This window comes from Rhineura floridana, chromosome 4 (genome assembly GCF_030035675.1).
Source record: "Rhineura floridana isolate rRhiFlo1 chromosome 4, rRhiFlo1.hap2, whole genome shotgun sequence".
NCBI classification, from domain to species: domain Eukaryota; kingdom Metazoa; phylum Chordata; class Lepidosauria; order Squamata; family Rhineuridae; genus Rhineura; species Rhineura floridana.
The window spans coordinates 21,762,796-21,788,793 of NC_084483.1; the positions used below are offsets into that span (position 1 = coordinate 21,762,796).

Here is a 25,998-nt window from a genome sequence, read left to right on the forward strand (position 1 = left end):
AAATTCAGGCCAGCTTTTTGTCGTAAAAAAAAAATATATAAATTGTTTACATTTTCTTTCTTCCTTAATTATATTTAAAAGAGAAAAAGTATGACTCACCCAGATTTCTCAATTGCTGATTCGTAAACAAATCCCTTTTATTGTAGTAATTTAAGCCAAATGATAAGATTTAGACAGAAGGAGGCTCGCTGGTTAAGAACGTTATTAAGGAGAAAAAAAAACGCCTCGCTTTTTTTCAGTACAGCTTGTTGGAAGTCGTGACCCCGTCTTCAGCCGATCGGTATGCCTTCTTATCTCAGGGAATTCCTGATCAATTCCAGCCGCCGACAGCTCAACGAAGTCCTGTGGAAAATCTGATCGGTTCACCTTTACCTTGGAGAACATTTAAGCCAGTCAAAGTTTCCTCTTGGCTGGCTTTTAAATTGAAAAAAGCTTCCTCTGAGGCAGAGATCTCTCAGAGACAACCACCAGCTGGGCACTCACTTCCGGGAAGTGGTTCTGAGAGTTCTTCAGCCAGTTCCTTCAATACTCTACGATGCAGTTTATTGGGCCCTCGAGATTGAACTCGTTCAAAGCGATTAGGTATTCCTTGACCATTTGTCTATCAATTTCAAGCTCCAATCCTGCCCCTTCTACTTCATATTTCCTGGGAGGGTCATAGACCCTTTTTTGGGAGAAGACTGAGCCAAAGTAGGAATTGAGCACTTCTGCCTTTTCTTTGTCATCTGTTATCATTTTGCCATCCTCATTGAGTAGCTGTGACACTGTTTGTTTTCTTTGTCTTTTACTGTGGACATACCTGAAGAAAGCTTTTTTGTTGCTTTTAGCATCCCTCGCTAGTCTCAGCTCGTTCTCAGCTTTAGCCTTCCTGACACCATTCCGGCAATTCCGTGATACCTGCCTGTACTCTTCCTTTGTGGCCTGGCCTTCTTTCCACTTCCTGTATGTGTCCTTTTTTGTTTTCAGGTCATTTCTAAGCTTTTTGTGAAGCCACATTGGCTTCTTCTGTTGTTTCCCCCCTTTTTTCCTTGTTGGGATTGCTTGCCATTGTGCTTTTAGAATTTCCTTTTTTAGAAACTCCCACCCATCTTGGACTCCTTTTTTTCATTAGGGTGGCTTGCCATGGAACCGTACTTACAATTGTTCTGACTCCCACAACTAGAATACAGCAATTGAAGGATACAACTTGTTCAAGAAGAACAGACTCAGAACTTGGAGGTAACCAGAGCATGGACAACTGAAGCCAGGTTATCCCTGTCCAGGTAGGGGCATAGCTGGGCCACCAACCAAAGTTGGTGGAAGGCACTCCGTGCCACCGAGGCTACCTGAGCCTCAAGCTACAAACCTGTTCCTTCAGGGGGAGTGCAACCCCATCAGGACAGGTTGGACATCCACCAGCATGTCAGAAGAACCACCCACTAGCAGCATCTCAGTCTTGTCTGGATTGAGCCTCAGTTTATTAGCCCTCATCCTGTCCAATGTCGCAGCCAAGCACTGGTTCAGCACATTGACAGCCTCACCTGAAGAAGATGAAAAGGAGAAATAGAGCTGCGTGTCATCAGCATACTGATGGCAACACACTCCAAAGCTCCGGATGACTGCACCCAACGGTTTCATGTAGATGTTGAACAGCATGGGGGACAGAACTGACCCCTGTGGAACCCCACACTGGAGAGTCCAGGGTGCTGAGCAATGTTCCCGAAGCACCACCTTCTGGAGCTGACCTGCCAAATAGGAGTGGAACCACCACCATGCAGTCCCTCCCACTCCCAACTCAGCCAGTCTTCCCAGAAAGATACCATAGTCGATGGTATCGAAAGCCGCTGAGAGATCAAGGAGAATCAACAGAGTCACACTCCCCATCTCTCTTCTGACAGAAGTCATCATACAAGACAACCAAGGCTGTTTCCGTGCCAAAACCATTTCTGAAACCCGACTGAAATGGATCCAGATAATCGGTCTCATCCAAGAGTGTCTGGAACTAGCCTGACACTACTTGTTCAAGGACCTTGCCCAGGAATGGAACATTTGCCATCGGCCTTATTAAGATTTTCTGGGTCCAGGGAGGGTCTCTTCAGGAGTGGTCTCAGTACTGCCTCTTTCAGGCAGCCAGAGACCACCCCCTCTTGCAGAAAGGCATTAATCACTTCCCTGGCCCAACCAACTGTTCCATCCCTGCTAGCTTTTATTAGCCAAGAAGGGCAAGGACCCAGCACAGAAGAGGTTGCACGAACCTGTCCAAGCACCTTGTCAACTTCCTCAAGCAGAGATGATAATATATCATTTGCATACAGGGAGATAATATGTCCTAGTCTGAGCTTAAACCCACAGATTTGTTGATCTTTCCTTATTACAGTACTGAGTGGTTCGACTGCCAGAGCAAACGATAACAGAGAAGACAACCTTATCTTGTACCTCTTCTTTAAATTATTTGCTTTGTCAGTTGTCTGTTTACCAATATTTTGGCTGATGGTTTGGAATAGACTGACCTAGTTTATAAACTGAGCATATTACATTGTATGCCCTTGGTACTTCAAATGGATAAGGCCATATCAAAGGTTTTAGTGGCCTCAAAAATAGTAGTGTTGGGGATTTATTAACTGTGCCTCATCTGTCTGAACTGGCTTAATATAAGTTCCAGTAATGCTATTCAATCTTTGTCAAAATACCTGTCAGAATTTTATAATCTGAAATCAGTGATGAAATCGCTCCATATATTCATTGCTCCATTAACTGGATTCTCTTTTAATAATAGTACTATTTCAGCCTGTTCTTCGTTCTCTGATATTATTCCAATAGTGGCTGCTTGCCCCTGAACCTGGTGGGGTGGCCAGGGAGGTCATGTAGGTGGGTCCAAGGTGTTCTGGCTTTCTTTCCATCCTCCTCCTTTGCAAAGATGTGGACACTAAAGTATTGCAGTTGTAGAAATATGTATCACCTAACTAAGCTGAAAAAGTGTCTTACCTTTGTTCAGAATAGGTCCCTAATATCACAGTTGCTTCTCTGATGGAAGAAAAGTTGTGTGGCCTCCACCTATTCTGGTCTTCTCCCTATCCCCCTCCTTTGCAAAGAAACAGTGGGCACTTAAGCATCACAGTTGAATAAATATTCAGAATTTAACTAAAAGGAAATTGTCTTACCTTGATCTAGCAGGGGGCCCTGCTGTGCCGATGTCTAGTAGTGTGGGTTAATGGCACAGTAATGTCACATTACTCAGAAGTAAGCCCCGCTAAATTCCATGGGGCTTACTCCATGATAGGATTGGAGCCTGAATTGGTTAGTCTTAAAGGTGCCACACAGAACTTTTAACAAGGTCCTGCACAAACATTCTGTCTTATGGAAAAGATTATCTCTCTCTCCCTCCCTCCCTCCCTCCCTCTGTTGATGTCACACTGCCCCATCAGCTTCACAGTGAAATTTTAACACCTGAAAATATTATTGCTATCTTCTAATGTAAACAGCTGCATTATAGGCTATGATGCTGAGTGCAAGAGTATAGCAAATTTCATTTAAAAAATATGGCTCCAGACTCACTGCTACATATGGAGGTGTAAGTATTTTCCAATAGAATCATGAAACATTTGTCATGCTTGAGCTCCTAAGCTGTATGGTGTATTAAATTCATCTACATGATTTATGTGCATAAGAATATTAGATCAGGACCTAAGAACTGGTTCAAAATCCCTGCAATGAAGCAGAGTCCCTTGTACACTTTAACAAATGACATCTTTGCTTTCCAGCTCTTTGTCCGTATTTTGACCCCTCCTTGCAAAACAGTTTCACAACCACATACACTTTCCTGTGTACATAAATAACTATTGTCTAGTACATAGTGTAGGAGAGCTGATATAGCACGGTGGGGAGGAGAGCCTGGCTGGGAATCCAGAATCTGTGAGTTCAAATCCCTGCTCATGTCTCCTGGGTGTCAAGGGCCAGCTAAAGATCACCCCCACAGTGAGTGACTCAGGGGTTACGTGCCCTACCACCTGTGCAGCTGTGGGCAAGCTGCATAGTCCTAAGGAGCCCATTTGCCCCCCAGCTGGCAGTTGCGGACAAGGAAGGGGCTGGCTTGTACAGCTGTGGCAAGCTAAGCAGGCCCTAGCCAGCTGGGGAGGACTAACCTCAGAGGGAGGCAATGGTAAATCCCCTCTGAATACTGCTTACCATGAAAACACTATTCACAGGGTTGACATAAGTCGGGATCGACTTAAGGCAGTCCATTTCTATTTCAGTACATAGTGTATGTAGCCAGCTTCATGCATCAAAAGAAGTAGACTTTATCCCACAAACCTTATGAAATAATGTATTTGTTCCTCTGTGAGGTACTACAGGACTCTTTGTTGTTTTTGCTGCAAGAGACTTGCAATAGAAAAGTATTGTCCCATTGAGAAGTAAGTCCCATTGAGTTCAAAGGGGCTTACGCCTAGATGGGCACACACACTAAGCCCCTTTTGGAATTTGATACATATGCTATCTCTTGCCATCAATTTCTACATGTAAAAAAGAAGAATGAAAACTTAAATAAAAGTTACAGTAACCTAGTTTGCAAGGTTGCGGTGAATAAACTAGATTAAAAAATTGAACGTTAGGAAATGTTTCATAATAATCCATTATAGTCTTGGTCTATCTCTCTATGGATGAAATTGAGTTTAAAGGATGTTTTTAATTCATCTTCTTTTTAGAATCACCAAGAACAGAAAGTAATAAGGCTAAAGATCAAGCAAATAAAGGTAAAAAAGAGGGAGGAAAATCCCAGAAAACATCAAAGTCCAAAGACTATCCTTCAAAGTCCAAGAAATATTGCATTGCACCACGAAGTACCACAACTTGTGATTGCCAGCTTTGTCACAGCAAAGCAGTTGAACCAATGGATGTCAGCTTCATAGTTTACAATACAGGTGCATCAGAACTGTTTCAGCCACATCAGGATGCTGATACCATGGATGTCACAGAATCATATGGTATTGAAAATAACCTTTCTATTCAATTATTTATTTATTTATTAGATGTATATCCCACCCTTTCTCCTAGTAGGAGACCAGGGAAGAAAACTGTTGTCTTTGTAGATCCGTTCTTTTTACTATGCAGAAAAAAGCATTCATGCTATCCTTAGGTAACCATAGCTGATATATGTATTGATCCCCACTAGGGATGGGGATTCAGTTCTCATTTAAAGCTGAATTCATCAAATCCACAATTTCCAAAATACTATGAGAACCGAAACACAGCCACCCTTCATTCATATTTATTTAATTTTTTATTTTTCCAATTTTAAATTCAGTTCTCCACATTTCTGCAGTAATTTGTGATTCCCCCCAAAAAAATCTCATGAAAATTCTTCAGCAGTTTAGTGTGAATTTCTCCTAATGCACACATTTTTGCAAGCAATTTCTCCTAATATAATTCATATTTGTATGCAGTTTTCACTATCATTATCATTTTTATGCATACATTTCATGTATGCTTTTTGTAAACATTGATCAGAGAACTGCATCACAACCATTCAGATAAGTGCAAATTTCGAGGAATGGCTGTGTTTTTGTTCTCATATTATTTCAGAAAGTGCAAATTTGTTAGATTTGGCTTTAAATGTGAACTGAATCAAATTTCTCCCCCAACCTTAATTACACTAACAGAATTTCTCATTTTCTCTTTACAAAAGTGTAGAGCTGATGTAGAAATCTAGACTTCCCAGGTGAATATAAGTTCCTAGAAAAAAATGGGTTTCTCAATTTGATTCATTTTTTCATGCAGTTTGTTTGCACAAATGCTTGTCATGAGTGCAGTTAGATCTGCATTGAACAGATCTCAACTAACCCAAACTTTTCAGCCAGTATTCATACTCTTCCAGAGTGATCACAAGAACCCAGTGCTTTTGATCACAGTGGAGTAATGTAATACCTCATTTTCAACATACCCTAATTTAGGAGACAATATTAAATTTTAAGCACAAATCTTTTATGGGGATTAGTAAATGTTTCAGTTTCATAAGGACGAAGATCAAGTTCATAGCACCTGAACAACAAGCTGACTAGATAGTTCCAGTTATGAGTTCTGCCTTTACATTTCCCCCCCTAGGGTCTTCTAAATAACTGGTTTAGTGAGTTCTTATTGACACACATTTTACAAAAAGTAGTTTAGATTATCATATTAATGTATGCAGAAGTAGCACTATTTTTCATCCAAGATGATTTAGCTGACCGACCCTTTTTTTGCATATTTGTTTTGTAGAGGAATTAGTTGATAGTCAAAGTTCCTGGAGGAAAGCTGCTGATCAGAACACAGATTCAAACATATATGAGATGAGAGCAATGGTTCCAAAAACAAAACCTCTGAGTCCTAATGAAAGCGATGATGTGATCATTGAGGAATTTATACCGGAAGATCCTGAGCCCCAGATAACAAGTAAACACCCTGCCATCACTGATCAAGATTTTGTCTTGCAACCACCTAATGTTGGCTATATAATGACAGATCTTACCCAAAGTGACATGGAAATTTTTTCACTGTGGAATGGTAATTGATCATTTCTTCTCAGACTTCAGTAATCACTAATTGGTAGTTTTAGCATAAACCTCAATGAACCTTCAACATTTCACAGATGAAAACAGCATAACTTAGTCAGTGCCATGGGTAGACACACAGTGTGGTGTGGTGGAAATGGTGAGGCCAAAACAATTCAGACATAGTTTGCGCCACAAACAGAAAGCAGGAATGACGACTGTACGTGAATGGCAAAAACACTATATTGCTCTTATGATCTTTAGAGGACACTGACCTTGTTTTATAGCTGAGGAAGATCATCCAGTGACTCCATGACATAGAATTCTTAAAGAGAAATAATAATACAGTACCTCTCAGCTTGTGCAGAGTACTTTCTACTTACCAATAAATAACTGTGCCTTCTCCCTTCCCTATATACACCCTCTTGATTTAATTTATACCCACATCAGAATTCTGCCTAGAATTCTGTTTCAGTACCAGGAATATGGGAATAAAGTATCTCTGATCATGTGGAGGATGCCTTTCATCACAACTAAATAACTACAGCTTCTTGCCTTCCCTCAGAATTCAGGAGGAGGTGGCCTTCAGCATATTCTTGGGTAGGATTTTCATTAAGAGAGTACACAATCCTTTCTCTCCACAAAATCCATGACTGTCCCCCTATCCCTGGCTCTTCGTATCCCGTCTGCCATCAGTACAGTAGGCAAATTAACAAAGATTTATTTTTAATAATTTATAAGTATGCTGGAAGAAGGTGCTTTGTCTTTTAAATCTTAATGTTCAAATTTATGTTTTATCAAAATGCTACAAAAAGTAAAATTTGGAAATAGAATAATTCATTTTATATCACAAAGAACTGAGAAATTTAAAAATCTAAATTGCAATCCTTTCTATAAACTAACAAAATGAAGGAAGTGTCAAACTAAACAATGTGGGATATATGTACAGCTTGTTTAAGAGGATTATTCATAAATATTTCCACTCACCTTCATAAGACAACAAATGAGAAAAATATGAGGCCAAAATCAGAAATTTGGAAAGCAAACATAAGAAAGAATTAAAGAACAGATTATTTATTTATTTGTTTGTTTGATTGATTTATATCTCACCCTTCCTCTCAGCAGGAGCCCAGGGTGGCAAACAAAAGCACTAAAAACACTTTAAAACATCATAAAAACAGACTTTAAAATACATTAAAACAAAACATATTTAAAAATATTTTTTTTAAAGTTTTCAAGACATCTTAAAAAAAAGGTTAAAAACATATTAAAAAGCAATTCCAACACAGACACAAACTGGGATAAGGCCTCGACTTAAAAGGCTTGTTGAAAGAGGACGGTCTTCAATAGGCGCCAAAAAGATAACAGAGATGGCACCTGCCTAATATTTAAGGGGAGGGAATTCCACAGGGTAGGTGCCGCCACACTAAAGGTCCGTTTCCTATGTTGTGTGGAATGGACCTCCTGATAAGATGGTATCTGCAGGAGACCCTCACCTGCAGAGTGCAGTGATCGACTGGATATATAAGGGATAAGACGGTCTTTCAGCTATCCTGGTCCCAAGTTGTATAGGGCTTTGTACACCAAGATTAGAACCTTGAACTTGGCCTGGTAGCAAATGAACAGCCAGTGCAATTCTATCAGCAGTGGAGTGACATGCTGGTGATACCCTGCCCCAGGGAGCAGTCTCACTGCCGCATTTTGCACCAGCTGCAACTTCCAGACCAACCTCAAGGGCAACCCAACATAGAGCGCATTACAGTAATTGAGCCTAGAGGTTACCAGTGCGTGGACAACAGTGGTCAGGCGAGAAATGGCTGCAGCTGTCTTACCAGCTAAAGCTGGTAAAAGGCACTCCTAGCCACGGAGGTCACTTGGGCCTCTAGCGACAAAGATGGATCCAGGGGCACCCTCAGACTACGGACCTGCTCTTTCAGAGGGAGTACAACCCCATCCAAAGCAGGCAACTGACCAATTATCCGAACTTGGGCACCACCAACCCACAGCACTTACTAGGATTCAGACTCAATTTATTGGCCCTCATCCAGCCCACTACCGAGTCCAGGCAGTGGTCCAGGGCTTGCACAGCCTCTTCTGATTTAGATGTTATGGAGAAATTTGTTCTAACACCCAATTATTTGTCATTTTCATAGTCCATGGGAACTGGGAAAACAGAAACGTCAACTTTGGTACAATAGACATCTTAATTATGTTTAATCTACCCCAAAGGGATAATTTTAAGCTAATCCATTTTTCATTTCTGACTTGATTTTCCTAATTAATGCTTGAAAAATATTATTCTAAAGATCCAGACTGTATTTTATTTTTTATTTTAATTTGTATGTCACTTTCCCACATAAATGTGCCCAAAGTGGCTCTCACATTAGCAAAAAATGCAAATCAATACTTCATTACAGTAACAGTCTAAATGCCTAGTTCATTTCAAAACATAACAATCTGTCCTGCCCGAACCCATTGAAATCAGACACAAACACAGAGATGTGCTTTTCTTTAGTAGATTTAATAGAAAAAGTTTCAGTTCAGAAAGCTTTATGAATCAGCTTAAACAGAATGCAGCATCTTTTCTAGGAGCAATTATACATAACTATACTGTGCTAAGATTCTCACAGCAACTAGTCATGCCCTCTCACCATGCTTAAATAAGAATTGGTGGACACCATACTTGTGTGAACCGAGTGTCACTGTTGAGAATGTGTGCGCCAACGAACGCTCCTCCTCAGAGGATCCATGGAGGTGTGTTGAATTTGCTGGCGTAACTGCCTACATGTATATGGCGAGAGCAGCTGCTCTGCCTCAGCAAGATCCTCCCCATCAGAGGGAGGGGAACTGCCCTGAGGTGACAGCAAAGCAGACATTGGAAGGGGATGAATGTTGGGGGTAGAGGCAATTGCCTGACTGGGCTGCGCCTCCTCTTGGGTAATCAGAGCTATAGGGGCAGAGCTATCACTGTCCATGGTGTGAGAGCTTTAAGAATCCAGTGCACCTATTGGCCCGACACTGGAACTGTCATCCCATGCAAAGTCCTCCTCCTCCTCATTCTCGCCACTCCACCCCCTTTCTGTGGGGCTCATGACACAATCCAAATAAATAAATCATTTTGATGTGGATATTTTAACATTTAAAATTCATTGTAAAATAACATCTCAATCATTAAAACACACCAATATCAGTTGGTTAAAATCAGTTGGTTAAAATATATAAACCACGGGTAGATATGATAGACATTTCCAATGCAATCAAATAATAGTAAGAGTTGTTAGGAGACCCCTATTGACTTTCATAGTTACAATTCCTAGAATTCCCTGGGAAGAGGGATTGATTGTTAAACCATTCTGAGGCCATATACCATCATGATTAGCACTTGTACATAGAAAATTCATGGTTAGCTTCATGCACCATCTAGCTGTGGCTGTTTTTCTGTGGTAAATTCTGTGTTAAAAATCTTTTGACCACTGCAGAAGACCCACAGGATTGAAGCATGTTTCATCATAGACATAGTTTGTTAATTTGTCACATTAGCTTGTGCATCAGGCATTCCTTGACGTGGATAGATGAGTCCATTTACCATTGCAGTTTAGCAAATTTATTTTTATCTTTATTATATTTTAACTTTCATATACGAGACTAAAGTCATATTTCCTTTTTTCTATAATATATAGCAGCACCCAGTATCTTTTTTTGTCCCCCTCATCCAGCTTCGTGTTTGAGTTCAGCTTTAGAGGATGGGGTCTGCACATTCATTGTTGTGTTATATTCTGGTGCAAATCCATCTATCCCTGGCACTTTACAGGCTTTTAGTGAATTAATGTTATCTAATATCTCAGAGGCATCAAAAAACATTCTATCCTCAGATATCAATTTTGGAATTTCAATCTTTTCTTTAAAAATCTTTTATTTGTCTTTTTATTCTAGGGCTTAAGGAATAGATGATGTAATATAGGACTTAATAAATTGGGTAATATTTGAAGATGTATTGAGTACATCACCACTGTCTTTATAGATTGCCAATATCTGGTGTTTTTTTTAAAAAACCAGACTATAGGCCAATACTTTCCATGCTGAACACATTTTTATGTGTTAATATAAGAATCTAATGCGTCCAATTTTTGCAGGACAAGGGGGAGGAGTTGCTATGGTCTACAGAACTTGATTATATAATTGGTATTATATAGCAGAAGATGGAGACATTCCATGCTTGCTGCAAAAACAAGACCAGGAGCAGACTGTGGTACAGATCATGAACTGGTCGTATCGAAAATCAGAGTAAAGCTAAAGAAGAAGAACAAAGCAATCATAATGTCAAAATACAATTTAAATAACATCCCAGAAGAATATAAAGATCAAATAAGAAACAGGTTTGAGGCTTTAAAATTAGTTGACAGAGAACCAGAAGAACTATGGAATGAAGTCAGAGACATTATCAGGGAAGAATTCAAAAAGACAATACTTCTAATTAAAAAGAGAAAGAGCTCTATGGATTTATTTATTTATTTTTTATTATTTATTTGTTTCATTTATAGACCGCCCATAGCGAGTGGCTCTCTGGGCGGTGTACAAAAAGGTTAAAATACAAAATATCAACAATAAAATCAGACAACAAACAATAAACACAAGCAGCAACTAAAGAAAAAAAAGAAAAAAGAAAAAATTTAAATTATAACATAAACGCTTAAAATGCCTGGGAGCATAGCAAGGTCTTAACCTGGCGCCGAAAAGATAGAAGCGTAGGCGCCAGGCGTACTTCTTCGGGGAGGCTGTTCCACAGTTCGGGGGCCACTACAGAAAAGGCCCTAGATCGAGTAACTGTCCTCCGGGCTTCTCGATGGGTTGGTACCCGGAGGAGGGCCTTAGATGCTGAGCGAAGTGACCGGGTAGGTTCATAGCGGGAGAGGCGTTCCACAAGATATTGCGGTCCCACGCCATGTAAGGCTTTATAGGTCAAAACCAGCACCTTGAATCTGGCTCGGAAACAAATAGGTAGCCAGTGCAAACGGGCCAGAACAGGTGTTATATGTGCTGACCGGCTGGTCCTCATCAGCAGTCTGGCTGCTGCGTTTTGCACTAGCTGAAGCTTCCGAACTGTCTTCAAGGGCAGCCCTACGTAGAGCGCATTACAGTAATCCAGCCTAGAAGTTACCAGAGCATGAACAACTGAGGCGAGGTCATCCCTGTCCAGATAGGGGCGTAGCTGGGCTACCAACCGAAGGTGGTAGAACGCATTCCTTGCCACCGAGGCCACTTGCGCCTCAAGAGACAAGGAAGGATCGAAAAGAACTCCCAGACTACGAACCTGTTCCTTCAAGGGGAGTGTGACCCCATCTAGAACAGGGTGAACATCCACCATCTGGGCAGGGGAGGCACTCACCAACAGTGTCTCAGTCTTGTCTGGATTGAGTCTCAGTTTATTAGCTCTCATCCAGTCCATTATCGCGGTCAGGCAATGATTCAGCACATCCACAGACTCACCTGTAGAAGATGAAAAGGAGAAATAGAGCTGCGTGTCATCAGCGTACTGGTGGCAACGCACTCCAAAACTCCTGATGACGGCACCCAGAGGCTGCATGTAGATGTTAAAAAGCATGGGGGACAAAATCGACCCCTGAGCGACTCCACAATGGAGAGTCCAAGGTGTCAAACAATGTTCCCCAAGTACTACCTTCTGGCGACGATCCGCCAAGTAGGAGCGGAACTACTGCCAAGCAGTGCCTCCAACTCCCAACTCCGCGAGTCTCCCCAGAAGGATACCATGGTCGATGGTATCAAACGCCGCTGAGAGATCAAGGAGAATCAACAGAGTCACACTCCCTCTGTCCCTCTCCCAACAGAGGTCATCGTACAGGGCGACCAAGGCTGTTTCAGTGCCAAAACCAGGCCTAAAACCGGATTGAAACGGATCCAGATAATCGGTCTCATCCAAGAGCACCTGGAGCTGATTGGCAACCACCCGCTCCAGAACCTTGCCCCAAAAGGGGATATTTGCCACCGGTCTATAATTGTTCAAGTTATCTGGGTCTAAGGAAGGTTTCTTCAAAAGAGGTCTCACTACTGCCTCCTTGAGGCTACTAGGGACTACTCCCTCACTCAAGGAGGCATTTATCACTTCCTTGGCCCAGCCGGTGGTACCAGTCCTGCTAGCCTTGACCAGCCAAGATGGACAAGGATCTAGAGCAGACGTGGTCACCCGCACCATTCCAAGCACCTTGTCTACTTCCTCAAGCTGCACCAACTGAAACTCATCCAATAATGAAAGACAAGACCGTGTTCTGGACACTTCAATGGATTCATCTGTCGTAACATCAGAGTCTAGGTCCCAACGGCTTTATTAGTTAAAGAGAGAAGGAAAGCAAAAGCAAAATGAGATAGAAACACAGTTAGAACCCTAAATGCAACAATACAGTGACTAGTACGTAGGGACAAAGAGAACTATTACAATGGTTATTGTATAGAAATAAAATAGGACAACAAAAAGGGTAGAACAAGAACCCTATTCCAAAAGATGAGAGAAATTAAAGGGAAATTTAAACCAAGAGTAGGGAGGTTGAATAATCAGCAGGGAAACACAGAGACTGACCGAGATGAAATAAAAGGAAGATGGAAGCAATACACTGAAGAACTCTATAAAAGAGATGCAAGGATGACAGATTCATTCACGGAGGAACCGTACGATGAAGAACCAGAAATTTTAGACTGTGAGGTGAAACCTGCTCTCAAAATACTTGGAAGAAACAAATCACCAGGAACAGACGGCATACCAATGCAGTTACTATAAGCTACTGAGACAGAATCTGTCCAAATTTTAACAAATTTGTCAAGAAATATGGAAAACTAAACAATGGCCCACAGACTGGAAGTGTTCAATATACATCCCCGTTCCAAAGAAAGGGGATGCCAGGAAATGCAGTAATTATTGAACTATTGCCTTATCCCATGCAAGTAAAGTAATGCTCAAGATTCTACAACAAAGGCTCTTACCATATATGGAATGACAAATGCCAGATGTCCAAACTGGATTTAGTAAGGGAAGAGGCATCAGAGATCATATTGCAAATGTACGTTGGATAATGGAACAGAGCCAGGAATTTCAGAAGGAAATCACTCTGTGCTTTATAGATTACAGCAAAGTCTTTGATTGTGTAGATCATGAAAAACTATGGAATGCCTTAAAAAATAGAGGTGCCAAAGCATCTGATTGTTCTAATGTGCAACCTATACTCTGGGCAAGAGGCAAGGACAGAATATGGAGAAACCAATTGGTTCCCTATTGGAAAGGGTGTGAGATGGGTGTATTTTATCACCCTATTTATTTAATCTATACGCAGAACATATCATACAGAAAGCGGGATTGGACCAAGATGAAGGAGGTGTGAAAACCGGAGGGAGAAATATCAATAGTTTGATATGCAGACGATACCATATTCTTAGCAGAAACCAGTAATGATTTGAAACAAATGCTGATGAAAGTTAAAGAGGAAAGCACAGAAGCAGGACTCTAGTTGAATGTTAAGAAGACTAAAGTAATAACAACAGAAGATTTATGTAACTTTAAAGTTGACAAGGAGGACGTTAAAGTTGTCAAGGATTATCAATACCTTGGCACAGTCATTAACCAAAATGGAAACAATAGTCAAGAAATCAGAAGAAGGCTAGGACTGGGGAGGGCAGCTGTGAGAGAACTAGGAAAGGTCCTCAGATGTATCACTGAACACTAAAGTCAGGATCATTCAGACCATGGTATTCCTGATTTCGATGTATGGATGAGAAAGTTGAACAGTGAAAAAAGTGGATAAGAGAAAAATCAACTCATTTGAAATGTGGTGTTGGAGGAGAGTTTTGCACAGACCATGGACTGCAAAAAAGACAAATAATTGGGTGTTAGAAGAAATTAAACCAGAACTAGAAGCAAAAATGATGAAATTGAGGTTATCATACTTTGGACACATCATGAGAAGACATGATTCACAAGAAAAGACAATAATGCTGGGGAAAACAGAAGGGAGTAGAAAAAGAGGAAGACCAAACGAGAGATGGATTGATTCCATAAAGGAAGCCACAGACCTGAATGTACAAGATCTGAACAGGGTGGTTCATGACAGATGCTCTTGGAGGTCACTGATTCATAGGGCTGCCATAAATTGTAATCTGCTTGAAGGCATATGTATAACAACAACAAATGAATTGCTGAAAAAAAAATAAACTGAAAAATGACACAAGCCTGATGGTCTAATAGAGGATGTGGAATTCCCAATTTACCTCTTTGCTACCATGGATAACTAATTGACTGAATGGCAAAGTTGATTTGACTTTAAAATATTAAATAAACCTTCTGTAAAAATTTTCTGCACTCCACCCTCTGGGTAACAAACAAAGGACAACCCTTTAAATTGTTTTTAATAATGTATTTTATATTGTTGAGACCCACCCTGGGGCTTACTGGTGAAGGGTGGGCAATACAGTTATTAGTAGTGGTGGTGGTAGTAGTAGTAATACTAATGTTTTAAAGTTGCATTATTAATACATTACTGTCCACATGGGACAATTACAACATTCAGATTTCACTTGCTCTAGTTTAGAGATCCAGACTACAATCTCTTTACCTTACAGAAAGGTGGCTTTTATATGAAGTATTATGTTTTAACTCCTGTATGTCTTGATATTTATGGATCAAATAAATAAAGTTTTAAGAAAAGAAAAAAATAGAAAGTGCCTGAAAGCCACATGTAGATCATCATGTGTGAAAAGAGCAAAAGCATCTTTTTTCTTAATTGCATGTGCACATACAGAAACATATACATGCAATGAAAAAATCTGTGGAATTGTCACATGTGACACACATACAGAAATTGTTTTCACATGCAGATTGCCTGGCTTTTTGCGGGTCTTGAGTCATGTGCCTGGGAGAGAGGACTCAGAGCCAAGTGGGGAGACTTGCGGGGGGCCCAATCGGTGTAGTCATGGGTAGAGGGAGATACGGCGTTGTGAAGAGGACTTGCCAGGTAAGGGGAGCGCGGCCCAGGCAATTAATGACTGTGCCTTGTTCCGGTCCTCCCCACACCCGCAGGTTTGTTGGTTGCCCTATCAGCCAGCTCTCAGACCTCCAGATGCTGCTCCTAAAGGCCAGATCGGTGCATAATAAGATCTCCCTCATTCGTGATTTAATTGTGGATGAGGCAGCCAATCTGGCATGTATAACCGAGACCTGGGTGGGTGAGCAGGGAGGAGTCAGTCTCTCCCAGCTATGCCTGCCAGGGTACCTGGTTCAGCATCAGGGTAGACCTGAGGGTCGGGGAGGGGGGTTGCTGTGGTCTATAGGAGCTCCATCTCCCTCTGCAAGCACCCTGTCCAGGTGACTACTGGTCTGGAGTGTTTGCACCTTATGTTGGGTCAACGGGACAGACTGGGGATTCTGTTGGTGTACTGCACCCTGCTGCCCAACAGACTCCCTAGCTGAGCTGGTGGACGTGGTCTCGGGTGTACTGTTGAGATCCCCCAGACTGTTGGTTCTGGGGGATGTCAACATCCATGCCAAAGCCACCTTATCCGGGGCAGCTCAGGATTTCATGGTCTCCATGACAACCATGGGACTGTCCCAATATGCCATTGGCCCAACACATGTAGCAGGGCATACTCTAGACGACTTGGTTTTTGCAACTGGACGTGGAGTTGGTGATCTGAATGTCAGGGGCCTTACATCAGTCCCTTTGTCATGGACAGATCAGTGTTTGCTGAAGTTTAGACTTACAGCAGCTTTCCCCCTCTTCAAGGATGGGGGACATATTAAGTTGGTCCGCCCCCAGAGACTAATGGATCCACATGGTTTCCCAAGGGCTCTGGGGAGTTTTCCAGCTGATAGGGCTGGCGCTCCTGTTGAAACCCTGGTTGAACTGTGGAATACAGAAATGACCTGGGCGGTTGACATGATTGCTCCTGAGCACCCTCTCCTGTGTAGAGCTCATGTGGCTCCATGGTATACCCCAGAGCTGAGAGCAATGAAACAATATAGGAGACGGCTTGAGTACAGATGGAGACAAACTCCTGGTGGATCCTCCCTGGACCCAGAACATCTTAATAACTATAGGCCGGTGGCAAATATTCCATTCCTGGGCAAGGTCCTTGAACGAGTGGTTGCGGGCCAGCTCCAGATACTCTTGGATGAGACTGATTATCTGGATCCATTTCAGTTGGGTTTCAGAAATGGTTTTGGCACGGAAACAGCCTTGGTCACCCTGTATGATGACGTTTGTCGGGAGAGAGATGAGGAATGTGACTCTGTTGATTCTCCTTGATCTCTCAGTGGTTTTCGATACCATCAACTATGGTATCCTTCTGGGAAGACTGGCTGAGTTAGGAGTGGGAGGTACTGCATTGCAGTGGTTCTGCTCCTACTTGGCAGGTCGGCTCCAGAAGGTGGTGCTTGGGGAAAATTGCTCGGCATCCTGGACTCTCCAGTATGGGGTTCTGCAGGGGTCAGTTCCCCTGTGCTGTTCAACATCTACATGAAATGGTTGGGTGCGGTCATCCGGAGCTTTGGAGTGTGTTGCCATCAGTATGCTGATGACACGCAGCTCTATTCCTCCTTTTCATCTTCTTCAGGTGAGGCTGTCAATGTGCTGAACCAGTGCTTGGCTGCGACATTGGACAGGATGAGGGCTAATAAACTGAGGCTCAATCCAGACAAGAATGAGATGCTGTTAGTGAGTGGTTCTGACCGGATGGTGGATGTCCAACCTGTCCTGATGGGGTTGCACTCCCCCTGAAGGAGCAGGTTCATAGTTTAGGGGTTCTCCTAGAACCATCTCTGTCACTTGAGGCTCAGGTAGCCACGGTGGCATGGAGTTCCTTCTACCAACTTTGGTTGGTGGCCCAGCTACGCCCCTACCTGGACAGGGATAACCTGGCTTCAGTTGTCCATGCTCTGGTAATCTCCAAGTTAGATTACTGCAATGCACTCTACGTGGGGCTGCCTTTGAAGACGGTTTGGAATCTGCAGCTTGTGCAAAATGCAGCAGCCAGATTGGTAATAGGGACCAGATAGTCCGAATATATAAAACCGATTCTGGCCTGCTTGCATTGGCTGCCTGTATGTTTCCAAGCTCGATTCAAGGTGCTGGTTTTAACCTATAAAGCCTTACATGGCTTGGGACCACAATACCTGATGGAACGCCTCTCGCAACATGAACCCACCCATACACTACGCTCAATATCAAAGGCCCTCCTCCGGGTGCCTCCTCCGAGAGAATCTGGGAGTCTGGCAACAAGGGAGAGGACCTTCTCAGTAGTGGCCCCCAAATTATGGAATGAATTTGTTGACGAGGTGTGCCTGGCGCCAACACTGTTATCTTTTCAGGGCCGGGTTAAGACGTCCCTCTTCTCCCAGGCATTTTACCATGTGTATAAATTGTTTTAAATTTTTAAATTGTGTTTTAAATTATTTTAAAACAATGTGTTTTTAAATTTGTATATTTGTTTTTAATGTTTTTAATTACTGTAAACCGCCCACAGAGCTTCGGCTATGGGGCGGTATAGAAATGCAATAAATACATACATACATACATACATACTTTCAATATCCTGTGATTTTCAGTGATGGAATGCTTGTCATTTTTCTAGCAGAAACTCTAAAATGGGCAAAATCCATGCAAAAGTAGTAATTTCTTAACTAACAACATTTTATTTTCCTTCTCTGCAGAAGAAATTATGAGACGTGCATCTGAGCAGCAGCAACGAGACCACAGCAGAGTGTCTGCTGATACTGCACTACAGGTGGCAATACCAGTGAAACAAAATGAGGGTTGTCAAACAAACTCAACTGATCGAAACTTTGTTCTACAAGTCATCTCTTTTGACACCCCTTCTTTAACATATGCAGCAGAGTCAGGACCAAATTGTGATCCTTCCCAGAATGAAGTTGCCAGTATTCCAGTCCCAAAGAATGATACCACACCAACAAATGTGTGCCAACAAAATGAAACAATCCCATGCGCAGCTGCAGCTGTATCTGTCACATCCTTGAGCTATGGGGTATTTAAAATATCCCAGTAGGTTATTCATCTAACTGGTAGGCTAAGTTTGCACTGACTTCAAGCGTAACAGGAACTGATATCTTCAAATACAAGCCATCTGATACAAACAAACCAATCTTCTGGCTGCTGAGTATTCAATAGTTAAGGGGTAAATTAATATTGTGAGATCAACTGGGAGAATTTTGAAACCGGTATTTGTCATTACTGAACAGAGATAATTCTTAATAAACCATCTTATTGGTGGAAATGAAACCCTGACACCACTACCCTTCCCCCAAAGATTCTGAGTTTGTCGAACTTTTCTGTAGGCCTAACTAGATCTGTGAGAGAAAACATGCAAGGAGGGGAAAGGCAAGACTGTGATGGAATCAGTAGCAATATTCTATGCTAAGGAATGTATGTTAAATATTTATCTTGATAATATTTTTAGTCAGACTCTACAAAATTTGTGTTTGGGACAGTAAAACAAGACTAATATAGATTCAAGAAGTTTCTGCTGTGGTTATCTAGCTAATATATTTGGTAGGACTCTGCATGTACTCCTGATCTTGTGGCTCTGATGTGTAAATACACATCAGGCCCAATCCCATCTGAACAGATTTGGACCAGATCAAACCTGGATCCGAATTACAATCCGGATATTACAAATATTTGGAAAGCCCATTGACTTACATTGAAAAACTGAAATGGCTATAACTTCCTTGTTTTTTTTACTTAGACATGAAATATGGAGACATGGTAACTGGTATATAGGGGATTAAACCTGTCAAATTGTAGGTGAATAGCTCAAGGGTTTTTCATGCTAGCCACCTTTAAAGTTTATAATGTTTTAAAATTAAACTGACATAATAGGGTTGTTTTTTCACACAGGGACGTGAAATTTGGTGACATGGTAGCCCCTATAGTGCAAGCCATTTGAATGAAGAAATGGACACCCAGTAACAATTCCTTAAAAACTGCCCTGGCTACAGATTTATACAAATCTCTACAAATCAATTTGGGACTAGCCAATCAGCTCTGTAGAGATTTGTAGATATTTCAACTAGGGTTTCCAGTAGGGTTGCCATATTGCCTGGTTAGCTGGGTTTTACCTGGATTCTTTGCATGCCACCCAGTGCCCGGATAGCCCCTTAGGTGGCCCAGATTCTCAGCTTTAATTTTTAAAAAAATTAAGTTTCTAGGTGGTCCGGTTCTGGAGATATACATAAAAACGTCAGCCACCCCCAACTGTTAAATCTTTCTTTAAACAGTACTGTACTATAGCACTTCGTAGCTTTAACCCTGCCCATTCAGGATTGCAGCCAATCAGTGAAGCCAGGATTGTGTTTCAGTTTCATTGACCTGAGGCAGTGTCTAGAAAACAAAATGGTGGTCCCCCCCCCAGTTTATCTGAAAATCTCATAAATTGGGTAAGTATATACATTTCAGTTTCTTTGCCTCTTGTGTGCAGGAGTCAGATCTTGGGCAGTGTTTTGAAAACCTTCCCAATACTTGCTTTTTGTAAAAGCAATGCTAATCCCATATGCCCAGAGTAAATCCCATTGAATTCAATAGGACTTACTTTTGAGTAGACATGGTTATGAATGTGCTGAAAATCAATGGGACTTTGGAGTGAATGTAAAAAAGAATTGTGTTTGTGTTGTAACTCTTCCTGTCCCCGCTGTCCAGTCCTATTTTAAAGCAAGTAGGCAGGGCTTACTTAGGTATTACAGTTTTTATTCTGTAGGAAAGTAATACTGATTTTTAAAAAACTAATACTGATTTTTCTGCAATGACCAACTGGTTTGACAATAAACTATTATATGGGCTGTATGTATTTATACATCTGCAGTGTGTGCGTGTGCACGTATGGAGTCTTTCCAACAACCCTGTGAGGTAGGGTTGGAAACCAAGGCAGCTCACAACAAGAAATAAAGCCATTTAAAATCCAATAACCATAAAAACAAGTATAAACAGTTGCAAAACAGCGTAAAGTGGCATGATTCGGAATTTTGGGTTGTGTGAATGAAGTTGCTTATCACTTGAGGTTGCATGTCTGTCCCTGTTTGAGTAAGCCCCACTGAATACACTGGGACTTGCTTCTGAATAAATAAACCTAGGATTGCACTATAAATATCTTTACAGTTTGTGTAAATAATAAATATATTTGATAGTCATGCTTATATAAATATTTCTTAATTTATCATGTTTTTGGTTAGGAATGCTGACTGGTTGTGAGATGCTTAGTTTTCGGCCTTACTCATAGGAATCTTGTTGTGGTTGGTATGGTATTGCATTTAAGAAATCATGGTACAAAATGGCCTGAATCAGTATAAGGCAGATTCCTTGGTTCCTAAAAGTGGGAAGAGACAAGGGCCACAGTGACTCTAACATTTACTTATTTTTATTTACAACATTTATATACCACTTTATTGTAAAAAATCTCAAAGCGGTTTACAGAAAGAATTAAAACAATAAAATTATTGGCAAAAGCGTTAAGGATAGATACTTAAAAACATTCAAAATAATAAAACCAACAATGAGTTAAAAACAGATTTAAAAACACAATAGCTTCCACATGCCTGGGGAGGCTTGCCTCAAGAAAACTGATTTTAGCAGGTGCTGAAAAGAGGCATCTTCCTAATGTCAATAGGCAAGGAGTTCCAAAGTGTAGGTGCTGCCACTTTACAGGACTGATTTCTTACAAGAGCAGAACAAGTACTATGTGGCACCCATAACATGGAAAGCGCACCTTGAACTTGGCCTGGTAGCAAATCAGCAACCAATGCAGATTTCAGAGCAGAGGTATTATGTGCTGATAGGATCTCACTCATGTCAGCAATTATGCTGCAGCATTCAGTGTTAACTGCAGTCCCCAGGTCAGGTTGTGCTGCATGGGGATTTCTGTGTCCTTGGCTGACTGCTAGGATTTTTTTAGTTTGGGTTTTTGGTTATGAATCCTGACTGGTTGTGGGATGCTGAGTTTTCTGCCTTACTCATAGGAATCTTGTTGTGGTTGGTATGGTATTACATTTATGGTGAGTGGTGACAACACCTGCAATCAGCCCAAATAATAGAAACAAGACGTGTGCTGTGCTGATCTTGTTTTAGCAGCAGTTTACTGGTTGCCAGTAGTATACCGGGCCCAATTCAAGGTGTTGGTATTAACCTTTAAAACCCTATACGGTTCCGGCCCAGTTTATCTGAAGGAATGCCTCCAGTATCACCAAATATGCCGCCAAACGAGATCAGCCTCACAAGACCTTCTCTCGGTCCCAACGGTGAAAACAGCTAGGCTGGTGCGGACCAGGGAGAGAGCTTTTTCGATCGTGGCCCCCACTCTCTGGAACTTGCTTCCCTTTGACCTTCAGCATGCCCCCTCCCTGATGACCTTTTGCCGTGCCTTAAAAACCTGGCTTTTCAGGCAGGCCTATGGGATCTCTGGGGTGGGTTAGGTTTTATACTGTATCAGTGTAGGATGGTTTTTTAGATGATATGATATTAATACTGTGATGAATATGTTGATATTGTATTTCATATTGTGTACGTTGCCCAGAGTGTCTGTTAAGTCGGACAGATGGGCGACTAATAAATAAAAAATTATTATTATTATTATTATTAGGAAAGTGATACTGCCTTTTGTGTTGTTTTTTTCCTATTTGCATTTCACTTATCTTTAACCTCACTCTGTTACAGCCATAGAAGCAACAGCAGCATATGCAAGATAATTAACTCCCATTAGTGCTAAGAGCAAGAATTTATAATTATTATTTTAATTAAAACAAGAGTCTTATCAGTACTTTGAAGAGGACCAGATATTTATTTTCTTTCTGAGCCCAGGACTGGGTCTTTCATGATGCCTGGTGAGGGGGGGGGCAGGAGAGTAATCGGTAAGACAGACATCCTGGCATTGGTAATCTAATTAGCAAGGTATGTGTGGGGTTGTTACACACTTCCAGGCCCAGTTTCATTTTGAGTAGGGAGGTGGAACCTGTGTAGATGTGGTTGATCAAAGGGAGAATAAATTTTGAGTTAAGCAAAGCTCTGCTTTTATAAAACCTAAGAAACATACAGATACTTTGAATGTCTGAGTGCCTGCACCAGTGGAATACTGGTGGAACTTGTAAAACTTGCTGCAACAGTATTTAGAACTGAGCATGTGGTGTGAAAGACTCCTTTTCCTAACATTTTGGCTTCTTGTTTTTCTCCACCCACCACATCTTTGAAATATATCATATATGGTTAACCGGACTGCTGCCCTGACTTACATTATGTTTGTTGTTATTTTGTGTTTTTATTATGTTTTTATATTTGATTGTGTATTTTTATTGTTTTTATTATATTTGTAAGCTGTGCTGACCTCTGTTTTTAACAGCAGAAGGGCAGGATATAAATCCTCTTAACCAATCAATCAATATTCCATAGTGTTGGAAACTAGAGTCTAGGCATTTAAGGCTGAAAATGTTAAGTTTTTTTTAAAAAAATTTCTCACATCTTTCCCCAGTTTTTGGTGGTAATTCCTAGGCACAAAAACAAAACAGCTGGACAATCCAAATATTAATATGCAAATATTTGCATAATATGCAAATAATTTGCATAACATGCAAATTAGCCTGTCCAGATTTGTGGAACTGGAATATGGCAACACTAGTTTCCAGGCTCAGGGCCTGAGAATGATTCTGTATCTTTAAGGGAAGAGAGCCAGTGTGGCGTAGAGGTTAAGGTGTTGGACTACAGCCTGGGAGACCAGGATTCAAATTCACTAATAGGCAAAAAACCTTGCGGTTTAAAACATACCTATAGCCCACAGCTATTCTATCAAACTTTAAAAAGCAGGGAAATTGGGCAGCTATAGTGAATGCACCAGGGGAGCAGGAGACCTGAACTCCTCTCTGAGATATTGTACTGCCCTACAAATTGGTCAAAATGCAAACACCATTTGGGTTGCTCTTTCACAGTCCAATCCACTTCTGTGTAGTTTGGAAGAATTTGGTAACATGTGCCTCTGAGCATATGGTGAGTGGTGACAACACCTGCAATCAGCCCAAATAATAGAAACAAGACGTGTGCTGTGCTGATCTTGTTTTAGCAGGGAGGAAGCAACATTATTAAGACAGTTGATATAGTTCATATAATGAACTATAATGTAAAACTGGACCAATCTTATCTCTATTGCTGCCCAGACATAAAGAAAGATTTTTACCATACGGATTGGTTTTTAGACTAACAGTTGTACAGGCCTAGCTAAGAAACATGCCCTTCACTTCCAGGCACAAGGATACATTTCACATTTTAAGTTTGACCAAAGGAGTAAAAATAATTCAGACTGTGTGCACAAATAATGGTTTAATCCCTTGACCAACTAATCAGCATGATTCTGTTTCACACACAATTATGCACAGTGGCCTGGAGCAAACTGCTCAGTTTCCCGAGCTGCAGAAACTGATCTCATTGCTATATAACCTGAGAAGCATACAAATTCATTTTCACTGTCAAAGCTTCCACTTCTAGTAGACAACCCCATATCAAATTCCTTTTCCACAGTTTCCTTCCTAGAGGAGCTACGAATTACAGCAAAACAACTGGCTTTGGAATATCAGGACAGGGCTGGCTCCAGGCATGCTGGGGCCCTTGGGCACCAGCCTGCCCTGGGCCCCTCCGCTCCCCTTCCGAGCAGGACAGGAGCTTCAGAGCCACCCGCCATCCCCCTGCTTCACCTACCTTTCTCTCTGCTGTTTTTTGTGGCTGCGCACACTTCGCGTGCAGGGTTGCCATCAATTAAGTGGTGGCTGAGGTTTCTCTAAGGAGCTGAAGCCTCTGCCACCATCTTGGTTGATGGCACGCATGCTCTTGCCGCGGATCATGGAAAGGGAGCGGAGGGGCCCCTGTAGCTCCAGGGGCCCTCGGGCCAGTGCCCCACCTGGCCATCCTTTAGAACCGGCGCTGTATCAGGATCTCATTTTGACTCAATATAATGCACCTTCACATTTTGATCATTTCATGTCACAGACATATGGTTTGATCCATACCTTTTTAGAAAAATAGAATTGTTTGTGAACAATAGGTGTCGCCTCTGAGGCTTACAAGTAATTCTAAAATGTTTATAGGGCAACCTCCTATCAGAAGTATATTCACTAATAGGCAAAAACCCTTGCGGTTTAAGAACATACCTATAGCCCACAGCTATTCTATCAAACTTTAAAAAGCAGGGAAATTGCGCAGCTATAGTGAATGCACCAGGGGAGCAGGAGACCTGAACTCCTCTCTGAGATATTGTACTGCCCTACAAATTGGTCAAAATGCAAACACCATTTGGGTTGGTCTTTCACAGTCCAATCCACTTCCTGTGTAGCTTGGAAGAATTTGGTAACATGTGCCTCTGAGCATATGGTGAGTGGTGGCAACACTTGCCATCTCCAAAGATAGAGAATTATATTTTTGTATGTTTGCTGGTGTTCTTCTTACTTTGCTTCTTTCCTGTGTTACTAATGTTTCTACAGAGAATCTACACTAGAAAATTTTATTTCCCCAATTTTTCATCCCAGAAATCTGTGTCAAATTTATTTTTATTAATTTCAAAGCCTTTTTATTGGTCAGTGTCATATGATGGTGAAGACAGACTTTTGTGTTTTATATTGGAGGTTATGTTCTATTTCTATTTTGCGTGCATTAACAGTGGAATTTGGACCTGCAGTTTGATGAAAAATCAGACTGATTCCAATATGTTGCTACTTCAGCTATGACTCTAGCTGTTGGAAAAAAGAGGATGCATATTTTCAGCCTGCTATGTTTAAACCACTTCATTTAAGGCAAGGTGGGCACAGTCAATTAAAAACATAGAGCACACCTAGTATTTTGCTAGAATATATTTCACATACCACTGTTTTATTTTGTGCAAATTGAGACACTCCTGAGGTCCACTGGAGACTATTCTGCAGAAGTCAGTGCCATTATTCCACAATTATGTTTGGAGTTTTTTTAGTATAAATTTTGCAAAGAGTTGCTGTACTTCACATATTCACAGAAATAGAAACAAAAGAAAATGATTTCCTGTAGGAAACTTCACTAAAATTGCAAAGGAAATCAGACATATTCAAAGTGACCATCTGAACTATATCAACTGTCTTAATAATGTTGCTTCCTCCCTGCTAAAACAAGATCAGCACAGCACACATCTTGTTTCTATTATTTGGGCTGATTGCAGGTGTTGTCACCACTCACCATATGCTCAGAGGCACATGTTACCCAATTCTTCCAAACTACACAGAAGTGGATTGGACTGTGAAAGAGCAACCGAAATGGTGTTTGCATTTTGACCAATTTGTAGGGCAGTACAATATCTCAGAGAGGAGTTCAGGTCTCCTGCTCCCCTGGTGCATTCACTATAGCTGCCCAATTTCCCTGCTTTTTAAAGTTTGATAGAATAGCTGTGGGCTATAGGTATGTCCTTAAACCGCAAGGTTTTTTGCCTATTA

At 41.3% G+C, this 25,998-nt stretch overlaps 1 protein-coding gene across 1 annotated transcript in view; it reads left to right on the forward strand.

The window, feature by feature from the left end:
- Positions 1 to 19,657, forward strand: part of LOC133384121 (dual specificity calcium/calmodulin-dependent 3',5'-cyclic nucleotide phosphodiesterase 1A-like) — a 117,706-nt gene extending 98,049 nt beyond the window's left edge. Inside the window, exons 15-17 of the mRNA XM_061626049.1 lie at positions 4,683 to 4,961; positions 6,232 to 6,516; positions 18,211 to 19,657. Of these exons, the coding sequence (XP_061482033.1) occupies positions 4,683 to 4,961; positions 6,232 to 6,516; positions 18,211 to 18,563 (917 nt within the window). The 3' untranslated portion in view covers positions 18,564 to 19,657. The remainder of the gene's footprint in view (positions 1 to 4,682; positions 4,962 to 6,231; positions 6,517 to 18,210) is intronic.
- Positions 19,658 to 25,998: the final 6,341 nt, after the last annotated feature.